Source organism: Patella vulgata, chromosome 4 (genome assembly GCF_932274485.2).
Source record: "Patella vulgata chromosome 4, xgPatVulg1.2, whole genome shotgun sequence".
In the NCBI taxonomy this organism is placed as follows: domain Eukaryota; kingdom Metazoa; phylum Mollusca; class Gastropoda; family Patellidae; genus Patella; species Patella vulgata.
In genome coordinates, this window is record NC_065882.2 from 59976005 (window position 1) to 59997842 (window position 21838).

Sequence of the window (21838 nt, forward strand, 5' to 3'; positions counted from 1 at the left end):
CCATTGGTACACGAATCGTGTACCATAATGCGTTTCAGCCCCAGTTCTAGCAAGAGACTCGGGGAACGAGGCTAGACTCATTGCACCAAATCAAACGGCGTATGTAGACCGAAATAACCAGACGCTAGAAATTTGAATTCGATTGAGACTGCTGGCTTATTTCGTGGAACATAACTGATTTGAAATTAGAGTAAAAACGGAAACCATTGAATGTAAATCAGTTTATATACATTCATATTACAGTATTATATGCGTTGCGACCCACTTCTGTCAATTTCTAGGTCCCAAATGTTAGCGATTTAGCTCCTTTAAAACATTATGTTGATCAACCAAACATAACTGTATACATGAAAGTGATAATGGACCGAAATATACGAATACATTAATATACAGAATACATCCTGGCCATTACAGATTATATTAAATGATAACTTCAATTAATATTGAAAGGAGACATCTCCCCCATTGATCTCTGAAGATGAAGAACACAACTGAAATATTAAATATCGACTCAATGTTTATTATTTTTAAAGAGGTATTGCTAGATATTCCAATTGTGGCCAAACTACACAGTGTAGAGTGAGAAATGGGATTTAACGCCCAGTCTACACAAACTAAGTCATTTCAGAACTAACATATGATTCAATTTTATTTCAATAATTCGCTTGCGCGTAGGGGTCTTTAGCAGTGGGAGGAAATCGGAGGACCAGGAGAAAACCCACGAAGTTGGAATCGAAACCATGCCAGTTGACCCAATGAGATACCTTATGATGCAACGCGTACGCGCTAACCATTCATCCATCCAACCCCCCTAATTTTACAATGTAAAGAGATATGTATGTCGTTATTTTCATTGGTGGTGCTTAAAATCCACATTAAATATTTCACGGTGTACAAATGTTGTATCATGAATTTAAATTCTACCAAAAAAACCACGCAAAGGCTCACACAGCGCCTTTTTCTCAACTACAGCTTATCCGAAAGGAAAACTTGGATATTAAGCAAATTTGATGACTCCGAAACGGAAAATCACAAAACGTTCATCCTCTCATGACCCCAATGCTTCCCACCAAATTTGACAGAAACCGTTTAAAACTACAGCCTCTATCGTGTTCATAAGGTTTTCAGCAAAGATTGATAACTACGGAACGGAAAGTCACGGAACACTGAATATTGACAGGGTTTGTCCTCTCGTGACATCGATGTTTCACACTAAAATCTGTCGCAAACTGTAGTCGCTACTGCGTACACAAGGTTTTTAGAAAAGGGGGATAATTTCGTAACAGAGAGTCGCGCTTTTCGTCCTCTTATGACCACGATGTTCCACACTAAATTTGAAAAGAATCTGTCAAACTATGTAGTGTATATCGCGTTCACAAGCCAATTGATGACGAACAGACGGACTTGGTGACTACATAAAACGCCTATAAAAATTCATATCTATAATTCAGGCACAGTAAATATTGTTTTCCGCACAAGGTCGAATGCACCAATGATAAAAGATATCGCTAGCAGGTTTTAGGAATTGTGTAAAAGAAAAATTGATTAATTTGAGTAGCAATTTGAAATCGATTTGTCGGTTGTAAAGGTAACTGAGTAAATATTTCAATTACTTGCAGATTATCGAATATTTGTTGCAGTAATTATACAAATGTGGTGTTATTTGAAGATATTAGGTTGTTAATTTATACTATTGTGTAGTATTTGATAAAGTGTTTAGTAGTATTGGGTTATTATTTGCTAGGTTTGGGTGATATAGGGAGGCAAATGGAACAGACAGACATCGATAATCGCATTTAAAGTAATTTTTCCGCCAATCTGATTAAAATACAGATCCTATTTCGTTTCGTTTTTATATTTCAAAATTTCATTTTACTTGTCTTTACTACATATAGTGTAGGCCACGAAACGAAATATAGATCTGTATTTTAATCAGATTGGTCACGAAGAATTTTAAACAGAAAATTCAAATTATAATAGAGTTGACGTTTTTTTAAAAATCTACAATATTTAGAGATTTGTGAAAATTAGGCGGAAAATCAGAAGTTTTTGGTTGTTTCATAAAAATACTTAATAATGAAGACGACTATTAATTATCCCAGAGCGCAAAAAGATATGGGGATACATGTTTTAATTTTTTGGAGTTGAAAACGTTCCCTTCTAATGGATTTCATTATAAATTCCATAATATGGTTATTAAATTGAAGAATATATCATCTAACACAGCACCAGGTAATTTGAAAGTTTTCACAACTTGAATTTGGTTGTCATCAACATTAATAGACAAATGTGTATTGGTAAATTTACACTTTTGTTAGGTGCATAGTAACATGGCCTTAGTTTAGAGTCGGATTTGCACCATTAAATTATTCCATCAGTATATGATTGAAGACTGAATAGTCTTAATATTCTTATTACACGTATAGACTTAGTATCATCTTCAAAAAAGGGTAAAGTCATTTATATATATTTAAAAGAAAAGGGGCTCAAGGATTGGACCTTGTGGTACTCCATATTAGAGTTGCTTTCAGTAATATAATGAACCATTAACATAAGTAAGTAGCTTTCTTTCATGTAAGTAAGATGTCAGAGATTAATAAGAATGAAGTGATCGACTAAATCGAACGTTCTTCGGAAATAAAAAAGTGACATTCCACATATTTGGTTATTAGTTTAAACAGTATTTTATTCAATAAACCCAACTGGACTGAACAACAGGCAAAGGTCTATATAAGTTCTATCTAAACAATAAACAATAGTAGACATATGTATAGACAATAACAACAGGCAAAGGTCTATATAAGTTCTATCTAAACAATAAACAATAGTGGACATATGTATAGACAATAACAAATATATATACATTTCTTGGGGTGTAACGGTAAGATATATATTACATTTTGATTTTGGTTGTTATTCAATACATAATAAATTTTCTCAGTCATATCCGCCAACGCAATAAGGCAAATATAGTTTGAAGGAAAACCAGATTGAAATTTAAATAAAAAATTGTTTTCCTAAATACATGTATTTATTAAATGTTTTATAATAATTATGTTTATACTATCGGATTTTATATTCGACCAAATTTCGATAGTCAATATACTCATCGTGTTCACCTTTCCATTTACGATCAAATTAAGTATTTCGCTGGTTAACGGTTAACTTAACCACGGTTAACGTTAAATCTAGAGCTTCAATCGGATCAGTCAAAACGCAGATATTCAGATGAATGAATAAAATGGGGTTTAACGTTCTACTGTTCTGCTCCTATACTGGGCTAATTAAGACGGGCATACGCCATACAGTGTGCTATGAGGGAAATTTTGCCCGGACAGCGGCAATTTTTATATCGAATTCCAACTGTCAAGGGATCTTTTACGTGCACGCCAATGTATACACGGGACCTCGGTTTTTCGTCCCATCCGAACGACTAGACAGCTGTCCTTGTCAGGCCCTCCTTCCTGCTTCATTGGCAAGGGAGAACAACGCCGGAAAATCTGGATGAACTTTCTCGACCAATGCATGGATCGAACACCTGACCCCCAGGCTAGCGAGCCAGCGTCTTACCCACTTAGCCACCGTGACCCCCCCCCCCACCAGATATGCAGATATTGAAAGAACGATAGGTAATATATGGCTATTTGATTTACTAAATATGATCTGCATAAGCACGTTATGTTCCTTATTTAACACAATAGCGTGATCAATAACAGTAGAGGTATGACTTACCCGGGCAGGGGTGCATATAATTTGTTCTAAGTTATATAAATTCAAAGGGTTGATCAAATAACCATTTTTGGGATTACACATATCAATATTAACATCACCAAAATGGTTATATCTTGATCCGTATTCCAGGAACTTTCTAACATTTCTGTTCCTTGAATATTTCTCTCAAGAACCCCCTATGTTTGCTTAGGAGTTTATGAAATCCCGAAATACTAATTTTTGTTTATCAGTAACAATTTCATTCAAATATCAAATCTAGACGTTAATGATTGAACTTCAGGTACCATATTTATAAAATAACAAATATTCAACATTATTGCAAAGTACAAAAGGGAGGTTGATATTTAAACTTGCCGAAAATAGTAAGGAGGGGAAAGACATCAGGCAATAAGGAAACTCCGAAATCATTTCACAAAGCTAATACATGTCTGTCGTAGTCATGTATATATATTTACCATTAAAACCCATATATAGACCCAAAGATATAAATTTTGAGGTGAATAGTAAGTGACTCCGATTGACAGCCATATTGGATTTATTGAGTATCTGAACTGGACTTTACGGGCTCGTAACAGAAGAAACCCGGTGATAGACGCCAAAATGTTATTGTCGGGGCATATAGCGTGTGTGGATTCTGGACGCCACCTTGGATTTATTTACTACTCGGTGCTACTGTGTCTTTTGACCATTAAAGTCACGCGAGTGATAGTAAATAACGTATAGTCATTGTATGGTATTGAAGCGGTCTTGAACTTCAGAGATCAGCTTTTATTACCTTATATTATATTTCCCATGGTTCCCATGGCTGTCTGTTAAAAGCTTATAATAATAAATAGAACACTTGAGCATTCCATCAAACATTTTCACATAAAGCAACCATGGAATGATATATCTTTTCTTGTCCTTATAAGCCGTTTAGCAGTAAGCCTATACTAATAGTTACCTAAGTAGATTTTTAAAAAATCTCTTTGATAATTACTGGTGCATTCAATTACAAAGAAGCCGCATCAGTACATAGCCCCGGGTTGCTTCATATTTTGTTTAAAAAAACAAACAAGAAATCTTTAGAGTCAGTTTATAAAGATCTAATTTCAGACAAAACGGCCATTTGAAAAGTTTCACGAAGTCCTTTTGTAAACAATTAATAATGCACTCATATTCAGAACAATAACTGTGCTTTTAAAAAAAAATATTTTATCTTCCCCGATTTCATTCCCTAGATTTTGTGATTTTTTTAAAATTTCTTCATACATGAAGGGCGACGTATTTTAAAGTGAAACACATCAGGTGCAAATCCTGGGGGCGAGATTGCAGACCACCTCTGCTCAAGCTCAATTTAGATCCAGGGACCTAAATATTCGGAAATGGTATCTACAGCCTTCCATTTTTCCAAATTTTCATGGGTAGTCTCCCAAAACTCCCCCGATCCCAAACCGTCACTTCAATTTGGAGATTTAAAATTTCTGAGATCTGAATTTAGAGGCTAGCTTCTCGGGGTTTTCAGTGTATTATTTAGAATAGATAAATGAACCCGGGGTCAATAAAATATAGACCAGAAGTATGTGGTGAAATGAACTAAACTACCAACTGCGAATAACTTAGCAACTTTTATATCCAAATTATATGCCAATTTGTATTACCTGATTGAATGTAATATTTCAATCTACACCTAACATAGCCTACCGTTACCATTTATCACATAGCATATTCTCATGAACTATCGCCCTATTTAGCTACAAGAAGGTAAGAATGCTGTGCATTAGGCCAAGTCAATCTCCCATATATTTTTTTGTATTTTTTTTGTAAATACATATACCCTAAGTACATTTGTGTTTAAATTGGATCTTTTACTTACACCTTTTTCGACTGTCATTTAGCTTAAAGGCTTAGATGTAACATCAAAGAACTTTAAATTACGGTCGAATTCTCAGTTGTTTACATTCTGTGTTTTTATATCTCATAATTGGATAAACTTGTTATCAATATTATAAAGATACAAATAAAAAAAACCATATCTGAAATGAATGCCATTAATATTGCATTGATTCGTTATTCTGTTGCGTAGGAAGAAAGCGCGAAAACAAACACAATTTACAGAATGGCCTCTGAAATATTTCTAAATGCTCCATTTTAAATGCCCATCATTATTGATTGAGCTATGAAGTATATTTAAACATAAATTATAGCCTAAATATGGTTTTGAATTTTTTTGGTCCACCGTTAATTGTTAAGCTTCTCATAAAGGAAAAGGCGTTAACGGTTGGTTTTCTTTAGAGCGCTATACAAGTTGTAGATTTCAAGATAGGTGTTTTAATGCATGATAGAAAGTTGAGGTGAGTATAATGAAGTCCAAAGTTCCATTCTTTTGGGTAAGAAGAATAGAGTTGTGGATCCGCACCCCTTAACATAATAAGTAGCTCTACATAGTCATTGATATAGGCACAAATGCAGTGTTATAAAATACAGAAATGAAGGAATGAATTAATGGTGTTTAATGGCACGTCAGCCCCTAGCGGGTTATATTGCGCAAAGCTACTCAGAAAAGGCTGCAAATATTTTACTGTTTTCAGACTATCTGAACAGTGGTCTTCTTGAAACAAACTATTTTACCCATATTTTGGATGTGACATAAAAAGTGTTAATTATTGAAACAGCACCCGACGGTAACCAGTTTTCTACGTAATTTACAAAATTGTTGATATGTTACATGCAGTTTAAATTAAAAGGGTAGCATGCTGGGAGAATGGGCACCATGTCAATATTTATATACATATCATTATTTCACTACCCTAATTACTTTATTGTCCGTTTTAAATAGGAAAAGACATCACTTTCAAACCAGTTTTTGTAATCACATATAACAACAAATTCATGCAATTTATATCTTGATAAATGAGAAATGACGGTGGTCCTTTTAAATTGTGTAATGCATATCAGTTATTCTAAACCCTGCATTGTGTAAACTGACAAGTTGGAAATTATCAAGATTGTGTAAACAAAGATATTACAAGGGTAATATCCAGTAGTAAGTAAAATATTTTTTGTCTCTGATTACTTTTTTAATCGAGGATAAAAGTGTTGGTTTCTTTCAAGTACACACCCAAATATTTTCAAAATATATCCACCAATTGCATACATTAATAAATTCCATTTGAAAATTTAACGAGTTATGTCATATTGAATTTTTAAAAAAAAGAGTTTGTGTTGTTTTTCTCAGATTCCTTAGGTCTCTTTGTTGGGTTTCGAAATTTTAATGGTTCGTGCTATGTTGAAATTGTAAAATATGAAGGTACGCTTTAGAAATAAAACAGTCACGGTTAGTGAGGAGTTTCTTATTGTTAATATAACCGGTATGTAACTCAATGAGACACAGTGTGACAACTTAATACCAACACTTCAGATGTTTAGTTTATAAATATATAAATACCACCATCTGTGGTCTCAACGTCAATGTGATCCAAAAGAGACAAGAATCAAAGTTAAATGATGAGAAACTGTGTATTATGATACAATATGATTTGGGTTAAGTGGTCGGAATTATTATATTACTCTGCATGTCACAAATTTTCTGATGGATAAACATTTAAATGGATGAACTACTTGTATAAATGATTTTTTTTTAAATATAGTTTTTATAAAGCGTGTTCTTATTGCAGAAAAAAGATCGCACAAACGAAATGTGAGGGTAATTATCGACCTGGTACATGAGTAAATAAATTTATGGGGCGTATCACCTGAAAGACGAGTCTTTCCTTCGGTTAAATGAGAAGAAAGGGAGAGATGAAATTTAAGATACAAGAGTTGGATATTAATATCATAGTTATAATCATTATCAGTGACTGTTTTAAACAATGTGAGACGTTATCGTTGCTGCCATACGGCTTATCCGCTGGCGATCAAACACTAGAAAAGGTTGATGATCGTTTTGCAGAAATTTCTGTTGATCCTTTTGAATTCTATGGAAATAAATATAGTAAATTATATGTAAGTATAGTTTTATAATTATTTTGAGTATTTATAGTTACGTTAATTACACAGTGGAATAAGTCAGGTTTATTATGCCAATAACGAGCTTCTTTAAACTGTATGTTAAATGAAATTTGCAAAAGCCCCAACTAGTATTTGGAATTATGCATATTGATACAATTTCTTTCACCTCCCCCCCCCCCCCAAAAAAAAAAAATAAAAAAAAAAAATAATAATAAATGATTGCAATTACAAAGCTGGTGTTTAACATTTTCTGTTTTATACTTCCACATTTTTATATTTCTGTCGCCCATGGCCCGTCCGTCCGCCGTCTATAGTCCACTAAATCTAGAAACCACTATCTTTGATACGTTACTTTGTTGGAATCATCGTAGTATAATAAAGACTACAGTTTTGAATAGATCTTGGTAGATAGGAATATAGGAAGAGCTCTATTGATTTTCGAGAAATCTTTAAATAGATCGCTCTGTAATTTTACGGGATGATTAAATTCTTGAGATGAAAATCCTATCGATATGATGATTACCATTTCTTGTTGTTACACTAGAGGCTACAGTAAGTCATATATTATGAAATTGATATTGGTTACAAGATCAAAGCTTTTTGACTTTCAAGTTTTTTTTTTTGTTTGTTCTTTTTTCTTTGTTTCAAAAGCCCTTTGGCACTTGAAATCTATATTGATTGTCAATCGTTTTGATCACTCCCAGTCTAATATTTCTTTAGTATATTAAAAAGCGATATTGAACATTTATGCTAAATGTTTTACCTCTTTGGTATTTGCCTCTAGCTGCACAGATAGAACGAACAACTATCTGTAATCCCAGTTGCACCAGTTAAAGGAAAAACTGTATTGCTCACATAAGCATTCGACGATACGATAAGTTTTAATCGAGACAGTTTATCGTAAAAACGCGACTATTTTCAACTTTTATAAGTTGTAAATAAATCAAGACATACCTAACCGAATAAATTGTACATCAATTTGGGGACAAACTCCTTACATTCGGCATTCTTAACTAGCACAATTATATGTTTCTAATGTGGGTAGTAATATCTTTATATATATACATTTAGACACTTTATATATACATAATTTAAATATTTTAGCACTGAAAAGGGAGACGTGTTAAGGCGTTGTTTTAGAACCACATACAGATATAATGATAAGGGGATAAACGCGCGATGTGTACAAGAGATAACATATCATATTAACCTGATCGTAGATTATCACACTATTACTATTTAATTGTGTTTCGACTTATGTCCTAATATTTCAAGAAGTTTTATGTTCATCACGTAGGCCGCCGGGTTTTATTCAATGACTATATTACACTTCTCTAGAAATGATTGTAGTTAAATGGTTTAAAAACATTTCCATCGTTGTAGTTGTGCATACATGAATTATTTGTAGAAATAAGAATGAAAAAAATATGGGACTACTGTAAATTTAGATACAACAAAATATGGTAAATGTCAACCACAAACAAACATTGAATCATAGTTACAAAAACAAAAATGGTTGCTAAACAAAAGCTCTTAAATAGTTTAATAGTTTTACATTTTTGTTCACCATCATTATTTTAAATTGTTGGGAACCATTGAATTCATCGAGAGTCAGATCCTAAAATTAGCATAAAAAGTTATTTTCTTATGCATATCCGATCACAACGTATACACACCAGGAACAATTCTATGGTCAAGTATTCTGTTACAACTATCATAATCATTATCATAATGGGGCTGATTTAAAATTGATAGAGTTCTTCCCCAACTTGATTTTAAATAGTGTACCAAGACACCTGTTGCATCATGTTCATAAGTCTGACACTATATGGGGGGATAATTCTGAAACTCGTAGTCGAAAAATAAATTTGAAGAGGATTTATAGAAAAGACGAAAGTGTGTGCACAAGAAAGGTTGCGCGGACAGATAGACTGGCGGACATAGTTTACGATATATGCCACCTCCTAAATCCGTCATTACCATCATCATCATCATCATCGATAGTTGTATGGGTGTGAGTGTGTGTGTGTGTGTGTGTGTGTGTTTGTTTTACAGTTTACATCTTTTACTGCACGAATCCTACACACCTGGAAAAGCAACTCCCAAATCTCTTTTTTTTTTCCAGATAAATGATGATGGGGTTATTAGCTTTATTACACCATTGAACATATTTGATGTACAGGGAACATGGACATCCAACACAAAACCATTCATTTGTATTTATTGTACTGATATCTATGTACAAAATGGTGGAAATGTGTTTTATCATCTTCGAACTGATTCCACGACTATATCCAACATCTCTAGTGACTTAAGACAATATCAGGAAATCAACCCTGATTATAATCCTGGCTGGGTTTTTGTTGCTACCTGGGAGAGTGTTAAATCCTACGCAAACAACACAAGCGAAGGAACTGTAAGCGCATTGAACATTTTTTCTGTGATATGTTATTATGTTTGGAATATCATTTTCGGGAAAGACATGATCATGCATCGTTCACGTGCACATTATTACACAACTTCACAAGTATCGTATTGTAACCCTTTTGTTCATTAAAACAAAATAAACTGACATCCATATGGTTTAGCCATGTAATATATTTGGTTTTTATCACGTCATACATTTATTTTCTGTCAGATTTCGTGATCACAATTAGTATACCGACAATAGAAAATAAAGCACAAATATGGTGTTCAAGTTTCGGCAATATGTCCTTTTTTATTAATAATGCACAAAATGTGGTGCTCAACAAGGATCGGCAATATGTCATTCATTTTTAATTATGTTTAAGAAAGACTTGAGATAACTGAATTTATTTGTCATGTGCAGGGTAATACGTTCCAAGTCATAGTGGCAAGTGACGGCAATACGTCTGTAGTTATATTCCAGTATCAGACATTGAACTGGGTGATTGATGAAAGACCGGATCAAAATTACCCTGACGAACCAGTCGATATTCGTACTCAGGTAAAGAACAGTTTATATATTAATGCAAACTAAAAGTAAACTTTATATTTCACTAAAATATATCAGTGGCATACATAATCAACTGGTATACTTACACTTTAATTATTTACCCTAACTCATGTAAGTATACGCTTGCGAGTTTCAGAATAATGGACGAATAAATTCAAAATGTTCATTGCCAGGCAACAAAACACGACACGCAGCAGCTTTGACGTTCGTGCAGTTAAGAACACTTAACAGTGTTAAAACGTATTTCTCAAGGATATTACTTAAATCTCTGACCTGTTGAGTGTTTACTTTTACAGGAGTTTAATACCATACTGAATTTCAATATGGTTCTGTCTCATTGCTATTCGAGCAATCACATCATCATGCATATAACATGAGAGACGAACGCACTGCAAACGAATTGCTATGAAACTCTAGCACGGTTTTCCCTAATCAAACAATAAGATAATAAGATCTGTTTTTAAAAAAAGAAAAGAAAAAAAAAGGAAAACTAAAACACTGTGTGTTCGTGTTCATATATACGTACCTCAATATCTACTATGTTTTTATTTATGTTTGTATCAGACTACTAAGTACTTACAATGTACAATGTATAATTTCTTGAATGAATTATCTGAGTATAACTGAGTGAAACATTTAATCTTAAAAGAAAGTAGTGAGATACTTGTAAATAAATACGGTATGTCGATACAGGCACATATATTATTTGCAAGCATTTATTTACCGCGTTATTTTATGCGAGGGAGGGGCAGACCATTAAATAATATTACATCATTTGTTAAAAATTTTCTACGGTCATTTATTACAGTATCTGGTTATTATTGTTTTTTGTTGTTTTTCTTTCACTTGATCCATGTTGGTGTGTGTGTGTTTATTTTTATTTCTTCAGGGTATTGCATATAAAAGGCTGTTGTTTTTCTGAAAACCTATTATGATATTTTAAAAAATAATCTAGGTCAGTTATAACTATTCGAATGAAACCAAAACAATCCTTAACACCAGCCTGTACAAAATTTCCCCCGAAAAAGTGGGCGTGACAATGTGAAAGTTATTTTTTTTTTTTAAAAGAGAGAAAAATTTAAAAAAAAATTAATATTTTGAACTAAACATACGAATTAGTTCCCTGGATGGCTAAGTTTGAAAGCTTTGTGGTAAATTTACAAAAATATAATTGGCTATTTTATGCTTCTATAAACTTAGCCGTCTTCATTAACCCAGTAGGAGCAGAACTGTAGAATGTTACAGCCCATTTCATTTCATTTCTATAAACTTAGAAGAATTTTCACCAAGCGTTTTTATTTTTCCCCGATAAAAAATAAGCTTCAAACGATTTTATAATGCCGATAATAAAAAAAAAGTTAATCAATTGAATTATTCAGCTCGTAGATAAAATATGCGTAATTTTGATGTATTCAATTGATAGCAGAATTTGGAATTTCTAAACGGGGTTATTATTTATATTTGTCGTATTTATACTACTGTGATAAAAAAATTGGTTCATTGATATTTTAGGTCGGCTTTAATTCAGGAAATGGAGCAGATTCGTTCCTTTACCCCGATTCAGGGAGTGAAGAATTGTTGACAATTGTATCAAAAAGTAATGTTGAGGATCCCGGGAAGTTTATTTACCAAGTAGATACCACAATAACAGAATTTACGCAAAGAGGTAATATTATAGCAAATAATTATTAACGCCCCGGGCGACACACATATCCATGCACTCCGTCCCATATAGAAGCCACTCCGGCCGTTTCGTTTGCAGTCGGCCACCCTAAAATTTTGAAATGTGAATACTTTCTTTAAAATTACATATTGGTATCATGTAGAAGCTAAACAATATGGCTGCTTGTTTTCGAAGATTTTGTTGTAATTTACATGTTATGCATACTCATAATAATAGACACAGATTCCCTGCTTTACTTTAGTTTATTCCTCTTTTTTCTCCAAAAACACTCGTGATGGCTTCTATACTATTTAGCTAAAGGGTTATTGTTGTCAGTGTCAATGGATAGCCAATTCACATCTTTTTACATACACAGCAGACACTACAACACAGGCGACTACACCAGAAACTACTACAGGCCAGGCGACTACACTAGAAACTACAACAGCACAAGCAACTACACTAGAAACTACAACAGCACAAGCAACTACACTAGAGACTACAACAGCACAAACGAATACACCAGAACCTACAGCACAGGCGACTACACTAGAAACTACAACAGCACTGACGACTACACTAGCAACTACAACAGTCCGGGCTACTACAACAAACCTAACGCAAACAACTGAAGTATCTGTGAACACGACCACTACAACATCATCATCGGCGGCTAAACTACTGACAGTACATTTTGTTTTAATTGGAGTAGCGGGTGTATTGTTAATCATTCTAGCTGTAATATTTGTGATAGTCTATCTGAAAATGAAAATAATAAAACCTTCTAAGAATGTTATGCAGCATAATCATGTGATAACATCGGTGGCACCAGCACGCACTTCACAGGTACAGCAAAGGTAATGTCATCTTTTAAAAGAATGGTCTTATAATATGTAAATGTCTTAAGGAAAGGAAGTGAAATGAAATGAGGTTTAATGTCCTACTGTTCTGCTCCTATACTGGGCTAATGTAGACGGGCATCAGAAGGACTAGACAGCTGTCCTTGTCAGGTCCTCCGTCCTGCATCACTGACAAGGGGAAACCACGTCGGAAAATCGGGATGAACTTTCTCGGCTGTCTTAAAGGAGATAAAACGCTATTATTTGGGACAAATGGAAACAAATGGGTCGCAACGCATATAATAATGTAATATGAATGTAATTAAACTGATTTACATTCAATCGTTTCTGTTTTACTGTAATTTCTAATCAGTTATAATCTGCGAAATACGCGAAAAGTCTGAATTGAATGGCAGTGTATGGCGTCTGGTTATTCCAGTCTACTTCGATAGTATTCTCGCACATGGGATATGTTTCGCCGCGTATTATGCCACTTTTAAAATTTTCATTTTGTCTTAAATATTGGATATCAGAAGCCCAACTTTTCAGGGTAAGATAACATCAATATGTTGATTTAAATTGACCAATAAGGCGTGTTTGCATTGTCGAAGACTGTGGATGATATTGAGTTAAAGACTGCCCCTTTAAGAGTAAATGGAGAACTAAAAACTGCACTGGACCAAGCACATCGTGTTCAATTTCATGTTATGTTATTATTAGGTCGGGCTATTAAATGCTAAATTAAAATGTTGCTTACGAAACAAATGCAAAGCCCCGCCCCTTCCGGGGATTTCTCATAAACTTTGAATTTCTATTTTCAGTAATGGTGATATAAATCATACTCGTTTTAAAATTCCCAGGCCAAAGATTAGCAACAGGGTTCATGCCATATGATCCAGACAAGTCTATTGTTCAGATGAAATTCAGATGATGGAATAAATATCTGGAACACAGGATCCAGATTCTATATTCATATCCTATAATTTATTATGTGAACCAACCGGGTTATTATAAGTGCAATATTTTCTGTGTGTTATGTTTTTTTTAAAAAAAATTTAGTTATGCAATTATATTTTAGCATTCTCGAAAGCTGCTTAAGCTATACATTATTTAAGTCAAGCGTTCCGGAATACTGCCGAGACTTTGAGACTTTTTATTCTACTGTTTAATTTTATTTTTTTTTAGATTAAAATAATGCACGTAATAGATTATAAGTGTGAAATCAAGTACAAAATCCTTTATACCCATTAGATTATAGAAAACATGAAGTGAGATGTAACATAAATGGAATGAAATATTATTTAATGATTATTATTCAGTGATTGAATTCGTGACTTTTTATTCAAATGTTTAATTTTGTTGGGTTAAAATAGATCCTAAGAGAGATATCAAGAATAAAATCCAATAAACCCATGTGTATAATTACACAGAAAACATGAAGTGAGGTCTGACTTATATGGAATGAAACATTAAAAAAAATAAACATTTTTGAAATTGGTGCCGGATGTTTTTGGTTTCTAATATGTATTTATAACCAAATAAAATTCCAGTAAAATAAACGTTACAAATAGATCATTAGATTGTCTTAAAAAAAATAATAAGTTAATCGGACAACTATTTAATCTGGCGGCAGAAAGGTGTTCTGCGCGAGTACTAAAATCATTTTCGACACATTCCGCTAAGAAAATTTAAGTTTCCAATTAAGTTTATAAAAATTGTGAACTCGGTCCGCAAAGAAAATTTAAGTTTCCAATAAAGTTTATAAAAATTGTGAATTCGGTCCGTTATGGCGTACACGGGTGGCACTTACAAGGCTGATAAGAGAAGGGTGCATAGTTGTTCGGGTGGTACGAACAACCGAGGTCTTGACAGCTGGAAACCGAAGGTTGGTAAGCGAATATGTCAATACCCGGGTCAAACCACCTTACCTTGCTTTGCATACATAGCCACTGAAATAATAATTTCGACTGCGTCTAGAATAACCCCGTGGTTTCCAGTGGTCACGTAAGACTTATTCCGGTCACAAACGGAAAATTCACACGCGAAGTGAGATTTTATAACCTTATCTCAGGGGAGGTAACTATCTATTTACTAAACAGTTCATTTTATCGCTGACATCAAGTTAAATGTCAATAACTTATTTTTCTTTAACACTCTTTTTACTCACAGAGAGCCAAATATGTCACATTAATAAATATTTTAAATGTGACTCACCACCTACATTTTATTTCAATAAATAATCCTAGGATTAGTACTATTTATGACGACATAATTTACGAACACCACCTGGCTGAAAATCTAAATTCACTTGCGAACACTCCAGACGAAAGTATCAAAGAAGAAAAAGAATTATCTATAATATTGCAGCTGAATTGTGAAAAGCTGTTTAGAATTGTGCAAAATTTGATAAGATTTGTGCACATAATAGAGAAACTTCTTAAGAATCCATGTGGTAAATTCGACACGAACAATATTGGATGTAAACCCTATCGAAATATATCCAACGATTCCGATTAGAAAAGATTCCATTTTTACCAAATATAAGCTGCATCAGTGCATGTGCGTATGTACAGCGGCCCCAAATCTAAAAAATTTTAAAGCAATTAGATGGTTTAGGGGTACAAAATAGCTTAAAATTACCAGCAGCAGCGGGCCCCATGTCATTACCTTGTTATGTGATGAAACAGCTGAGATGATGCCTTTACTCTAAAGCGATGTTCCCTATTCAATAAGTCACGCTGAACAACTTCGACGGATAAAAAATGAATATCGCATTTTGAAACACAACTTGTTATTATAGTCTAGATCGAGTCGTTGCTAATTTGAACTAAACATTCCCCATTAGAGTTTTTCTGAGATATTTTAATACACGTCATTCTATTGAGACAAAGAAGATAACAGTAAGAACAAGAAAAGACCCCCAAAAAACAATGAAAAACTAATTAAAAGTTGCTAACTAATTTTTGAATTACATGTAAATATTTTGGATTTGTCATCTAACAAAGCAGAAATTCTGTGGTGTCCTCCTTTATATTATGATGTCCTAAGCACGTGCTTATTTTGTTTAATGGGTAATTCAGTCCTGAGCCCTGATACACAGTCCCGCACACTGACATAGTGCCGTATATGGCAGTTCTGCATGAACGCAGTTACATCGTTCAGCGCACTCCTCTCGGTCTGTCATCCAGATTGTTACGGGAGAGAAAATTGGCATGATACTTCCAAACATTATCCCACCCTGACTGACTCTCTTGTATTGCGGAAAGAAGCCATCATCTGTTGGACGAATGCCGTCAATATCTCCTCTCTTGTGTATACGTCTTACGGCTGTACATGTTTTGTCATAATGAGCCCGGCATAACGCACAAGGAAATGGCGCTGCTTAAGCGCTGAAAAGGAAGTTTTCTTTTTGTAAATGAGGATGTTTGCCCTATTAAAACACTAGTACTTAACACAGTTTAATCCGTGCATTATGACGATAAAAGTACTTTTCATAGAACAGAGTTTGTCATTAATATTAAAATTAAAGGCCGTTAGTTCTTAAGAAACATGTAGTAAACAAATTCATTTTATGGAAAAGTACAAACTGACATTGCAACTGATGATTTTTGTCTTCAGTCTGTCTTGCAAGTTAGATAAATTATTTTACTGACATAATAATATATGACAAGTAGAATAATTCTCGATATAATTTATCTAACGTGGATCATCTGTCCGCCGGCAAGAAGTTCCAAGAAATTTTATTGTGAGAATTTTCTTAATATTTTTATTATAACCTGTATATGAACACAATGATTTTTAAAAATGCTCTTTGGAATTGCTTAATTTTTTTCGTGGAACTAGAAATACGAAAAAATGTGGCAATTCCTCACCACCTGAATGCTAATTAAATGACCTGGTCAGAACAACCATGGTTCGGGAGAGAAATCCTTATCTAGTCCCTTGCAAGAGAGGTTAGGGGGTTGGATGGCCGAATGGTTAGCACGTGCGTGCTGTATCATACGGCCTGTCATTGAGTCAACTGGCGTGGTTTCGAATCCTCCTTTGTACGTGACAAGGAGTTGGGTCGTCTGTCCCAATCTCTTGGGTTTTCTCCAGGTCCTCCGGTTTCCTCCCACTGCTAAAGACCCCTATGCGCAGCGAATTATTGAAATAAAATTAAACCATATGTTAGTCCCGAAATGACCTAGTTTGTGTCGAGTGGACGTTAAACCCCATCTCTCTCTTACAAGAGAGGTTAAGGTTACTTGGTCTTTGCCTCGAAAGATTCATCGGCAACGTTCGTTACAGCTAATAAATGCCTCTTCCACTATCATTCATTTAGTTACCTTTCGTAAACCACAAACAAGACGAATCTATACAGCGAACATAAAATGAAAAAGATTCCATTTGTAATACAAACACAGAGAAAGAAACGGATAATGTGTTGTACAGCAACACAAACTCTCCAATAAAGGCATTTTAGTGTTCCAAGTATTGCGAACTAAGTCAAGAGCATGATCCAAAATCTAGTTCTCTTCAGAGCAACCGTTATGGCAGGTCATGCGTGTCAGAACAATCTGGGTAGGACCACATTTTATAACCTGCACACTAGATCCACTTTTGGTTGGATTTGCTTTTTAAATTTACGGTTCGAATTTGTCCCATTGATCAGTGTGGAACTTGTCCCTTGAATGAATTATGAATAAACTAAAGATGATCATGGAATAGCTTTGCATACTTACATCCAATTACTAAGCATGTATCATAATGAGGAATATCCAGTCTCGACTAATTGTGAGTTTAATAGAGAAGATTGTAACGAGGTGGTGTAAATGTTACTTATGACAGCAAATCAAGGGTTTTCGTCTACTACATCGACAATTAATAGCAGACGACCACCATGTTAACATAGCGCTAACTTACTCATCTCAAGACAACTCGAAATAATAGATTACTGGTAACCGTTTCCGAGTCACAAGATATCGCCGATGATTTGATTTGCCCTGGAATCGTAGAATCCCCCCTCCCCCTTATATTTCTGAATTTTAAATTGGTAGGAAAAAAAACATATCTTTGACAACATTTGGTGGGACAACAGCCCGCCATGAAACATTCTACGTATAGAATGTACAGACACGAATTGGTGATGATAAAAATCATTCATTGCGGAATAATCTTTATGGTGAGAATGGTAAAGATTAGCAATAGTTGTTTTTCACAAGGGTCGGTTTTCATGTCCGATTATATTATAGACCTGGCTGTCAAGTAAACATTACACTGGACAATCATTTATGACATCATGCTAATTTACAGACAGTTTTGTATTATTTATTGTCCTCCTATACAGTACTCATATTATTATACACGCCGATCAAATTGTCAGTTAATATTTCAATTTCTTGCAGAAAAGACAATGACTTGAAAAATAAATGGACCAAAAGATGAAATCTACATATTATAAACCCGAGTGCCAATCACCAATGACATCATGGTAATTCAGTATTTTATGCATAACAGAATTTCATAGAGCGACCAACAAAACCGTGGGTGTTTTGATAACCCACGAGAATAAAGATCAAACCTCTGTCCTATAACAAATCCATATTTAGTTTCTCGGCTTTCTTTTCGTGAAATATCTCGTTTTTCACCCCCGCTGATCACAGGCATGCTTGTCTCATCACATTTCCGCGTTTTTCTCCAAAAAACTGTCAGTTCATGCAGATAACATTACTAAAAATATTGAGAATTTATGCTTTCCAATTTCGCAGGATTTATTCCTATGAAGAGCAAGCATTCGATTTGATTTAATAAGAATTCTACGCATTATACCATTCCTTTGAAGCTCGTTTAAATTACATATTTATGGCTCATAGAGACCCATCAGTTTGAAAACCTTGAAATCCACCAACTGGAAAATAATTTCAGCCTGAACGTGCAGAACAATAAAATATCAGGATCAATACGAGAGTATTAATACACCAATGGTGAATAGGAAGGAGGTTAGAACAATCTCATCCATCTTATCTTGTAGTGGCATTGTATATTTGGACATAACCTAAAACATACAAATAGCTGACATCTTTCCTGCAATTTCGTATAAATTATTGTCAGCTGCAACCTTTGAAAAATCCGAGTGTCCTAATCCAAACAGCAACGGATCCTGGACACACGCCTGTTACTCTTGGTCCGAAATCTAACTTTTTGTGCACGCCAGTATGTACACGGGTGCGTGTGTGTGTGTGTGTGTGGGGGGGGACTTAGTTTGTCGTCTTATCCAAACGACCAGATGGTGTTCTCTGCGAGATTCCACCCCCTGCACCAGTGACAGGGGGAAGCCGGAGATCTTCCTCGACCAACGCCTGAATCGAACCTTCAATCTCGTGGTTAGTGAGACAGCGCCTTACTCACCGAACCACCGCGCACCTCCTGTCCCACCAAACGTATATACAGTGTATCCTTAGATGGCCCTGATAGCGATGGCCTAAAAAGTATAGTTAAAGATACCGTCCCGTGTACAAGCTGTGTGATTTGATGATATATTTGGACTAAAAACATATTCAAAATAATTAATTCATCAAAATTTTGCTTCAAATCCTTCTCAAAACATTGTAATCGTGAGGGCATACCCCTGCTATAAAAATATGTTCAAAGGGGTCATATTTGTGTCACGTGACTTGGCCGATGCGGTACCTAGCAACGAGTGCGAAGCCGGAGGAGAGTTCATTGCATATACCAGAGGGTGTAGTCTTTAATCGCTATTTATTTATCATAAATATCGAAGCCTAATTAAATTGTCGGTTTATCCTCTGCCTACGTCTTTTTCCGTGGTTTTTATCTCAAACTGCTGTTACTAACATATACATCAAGCACTCACTAATCAGACAATCTTCGCGTGCAACCTCTGACGTCACTCAAACAGAAATCCATAATCGTCGGGTTGCCGGTTAGGGAAACCCTTACATTTTTGTCCTGTATGCGCTCCATGGGTGTTTTTCAGTGAATGCAGTATTTTTGTAGTAAGATTGAATGTTTCTACTTTCCATATATACCAAAATTGCCATACTTTTATTGGAAATAACCATCCGATAAATACTTTTGTGGGAAAGTATCTTTAATACTACATAACAGTAAATTAAATTTGCAGGGTCTTGTTGTACAGTTGGAGGCAATAGCAATAAGTTTCGGATTCGATTAGATGACCTGGCTTTCGAAGGAATATATCGTTCGTTCCCAACACGTCATTAGCAAAATGAGTGGTCAGGTAATTAGACAGATTGAATGTCATAAACCGAGAAGATATGTCACCCCGAGACGCTTGGCAGAAATAACACCAGAAACAAACTGCTGTACAGAATGTGCACTTAATTTCTTCAACCCAAAACTTAAAACCCGAATTGCATGACGGATATAACGTATAGTTGATTTCATGTTGTTATTTGGAAACGTTAACCTATATAGTTTGCTGCGATACAATGGCAGACAATTTTATTGATAATAAAAAACCGATGGGCAGAAAAAGAAATATCAATATAAGCGATAAAAATATTGGAAAAAAAGTTATGTCGTTTCTTCGTATGAGTCATAGAATTTATCATTGTAACTATATTTTGATTGGCAGAATCTAGGGGAGAAGCAGTTATCAACATGTTTTATTCACTGAAATTGACTAATATAATCGTTTACCTCATTAAATTCTGCACATATAATATTTATGAAGATTTTTATAGTAAAATCATTGAAATAAAAGACAGAAAGATGAATAATAGCTAAGTGTGTATTGGAGCAGCGAAATAAAGATTATTTAAAAGATGATATTGTATTTTGCCATTTGACTGTATAAAATATCTGGGGCAATATAGTTTATTTACCTATCTGAAAATATGAAATTAAAATATTGAGCGTTCAAAAGTAATGACAAGATTTGTGTAGCGGTATCCATTCCTTTATTGTGTGTTACTTGATAATTGCCACCATCACGATAACATCGGCGAGTGTGTAGACGTTGTGAAATTTGGACAGTTTAGGCCAAATCCACGTGGAGTTTGTATTTCTTGTAAATTGTATCAAAACGTTTTCAGATAGTATCATAGTCTCTATCATCCAGAAAGAAAAATTAGCTAGATAATCCGGTCTTTCACATTATCATAAACAATGTCTAAGGGAGGTAACTCCTCTTAAAACAAGATGTTTACGCCCATGAAATTAATTTAAGTATGTCATTTCAAAAAATCCATTTGATTGCATGCGAGTTCAATATCTAACACTCTTAATTTTTTATTGTAAAATTTCTCTCTTCATGGGCCATATCTATGCTTTTAAAATTAATCCTAATTCGTCGTCACGATTCATGTTTGTTTATATTAATGCAAGAATTATGGGATTTATTGTGGGAAGGGGCGCAACTCTTACTTGACTTGGCTAAAGAGACTGGATAATCAACCACATTAAAAACCAAACTCCCGGTTACGCATGGGCAATAAACTTTACGTCAAATATTGACAACCTTCCCAGACCCTCCATATGTTGTAGGAGGTTCTGGGTGACCGAGACTAATAGTATCACAGCAGTAAGAATCGTTCACCCCAAATTTACCAGTTTTATTCATTCAAATAATATGGTAATGCACATTTAAATATAATTGTAAACAACCAAAAA

General features: G+C 34.5%; 1 protein-coding gene and 1 long non-coding RNA gene across 2 annotated transcripts in view; one reads left to right on the plus strand and one right to left on the minus strand.

Moving 5' to 3' along the window:
• LOC126819182 (uncharacterized) overlaps positions 1-21838 on the minus strand; it is a 69705-nt gene that overhangs the window by 32568 nt on the left and 15299 nt on the right. The gene's annotated exons all lie outside the window — the stretch shown is intronic.
• On the plus strand, positions 7423-14695 carry LOC126819177 (uncharacterized). The gene is made up of 6 exons (XM_050547058.1): positions 7423-7716; positions 9848-10138; positions 10553-10690; positions 12212-12365; positions 12739-13219; positions 14023-14695. The coding sequence occupies exons 1-6, from the start codon at positions 7495-7497 to the stop codon at positions 14093-14095; spliced, it is 1359 nt and encodes a 452-aa protein (XP_050403015.1). The 5' UTR covers positions 7423-7494; the 3' UTR covers positions 14096-14695.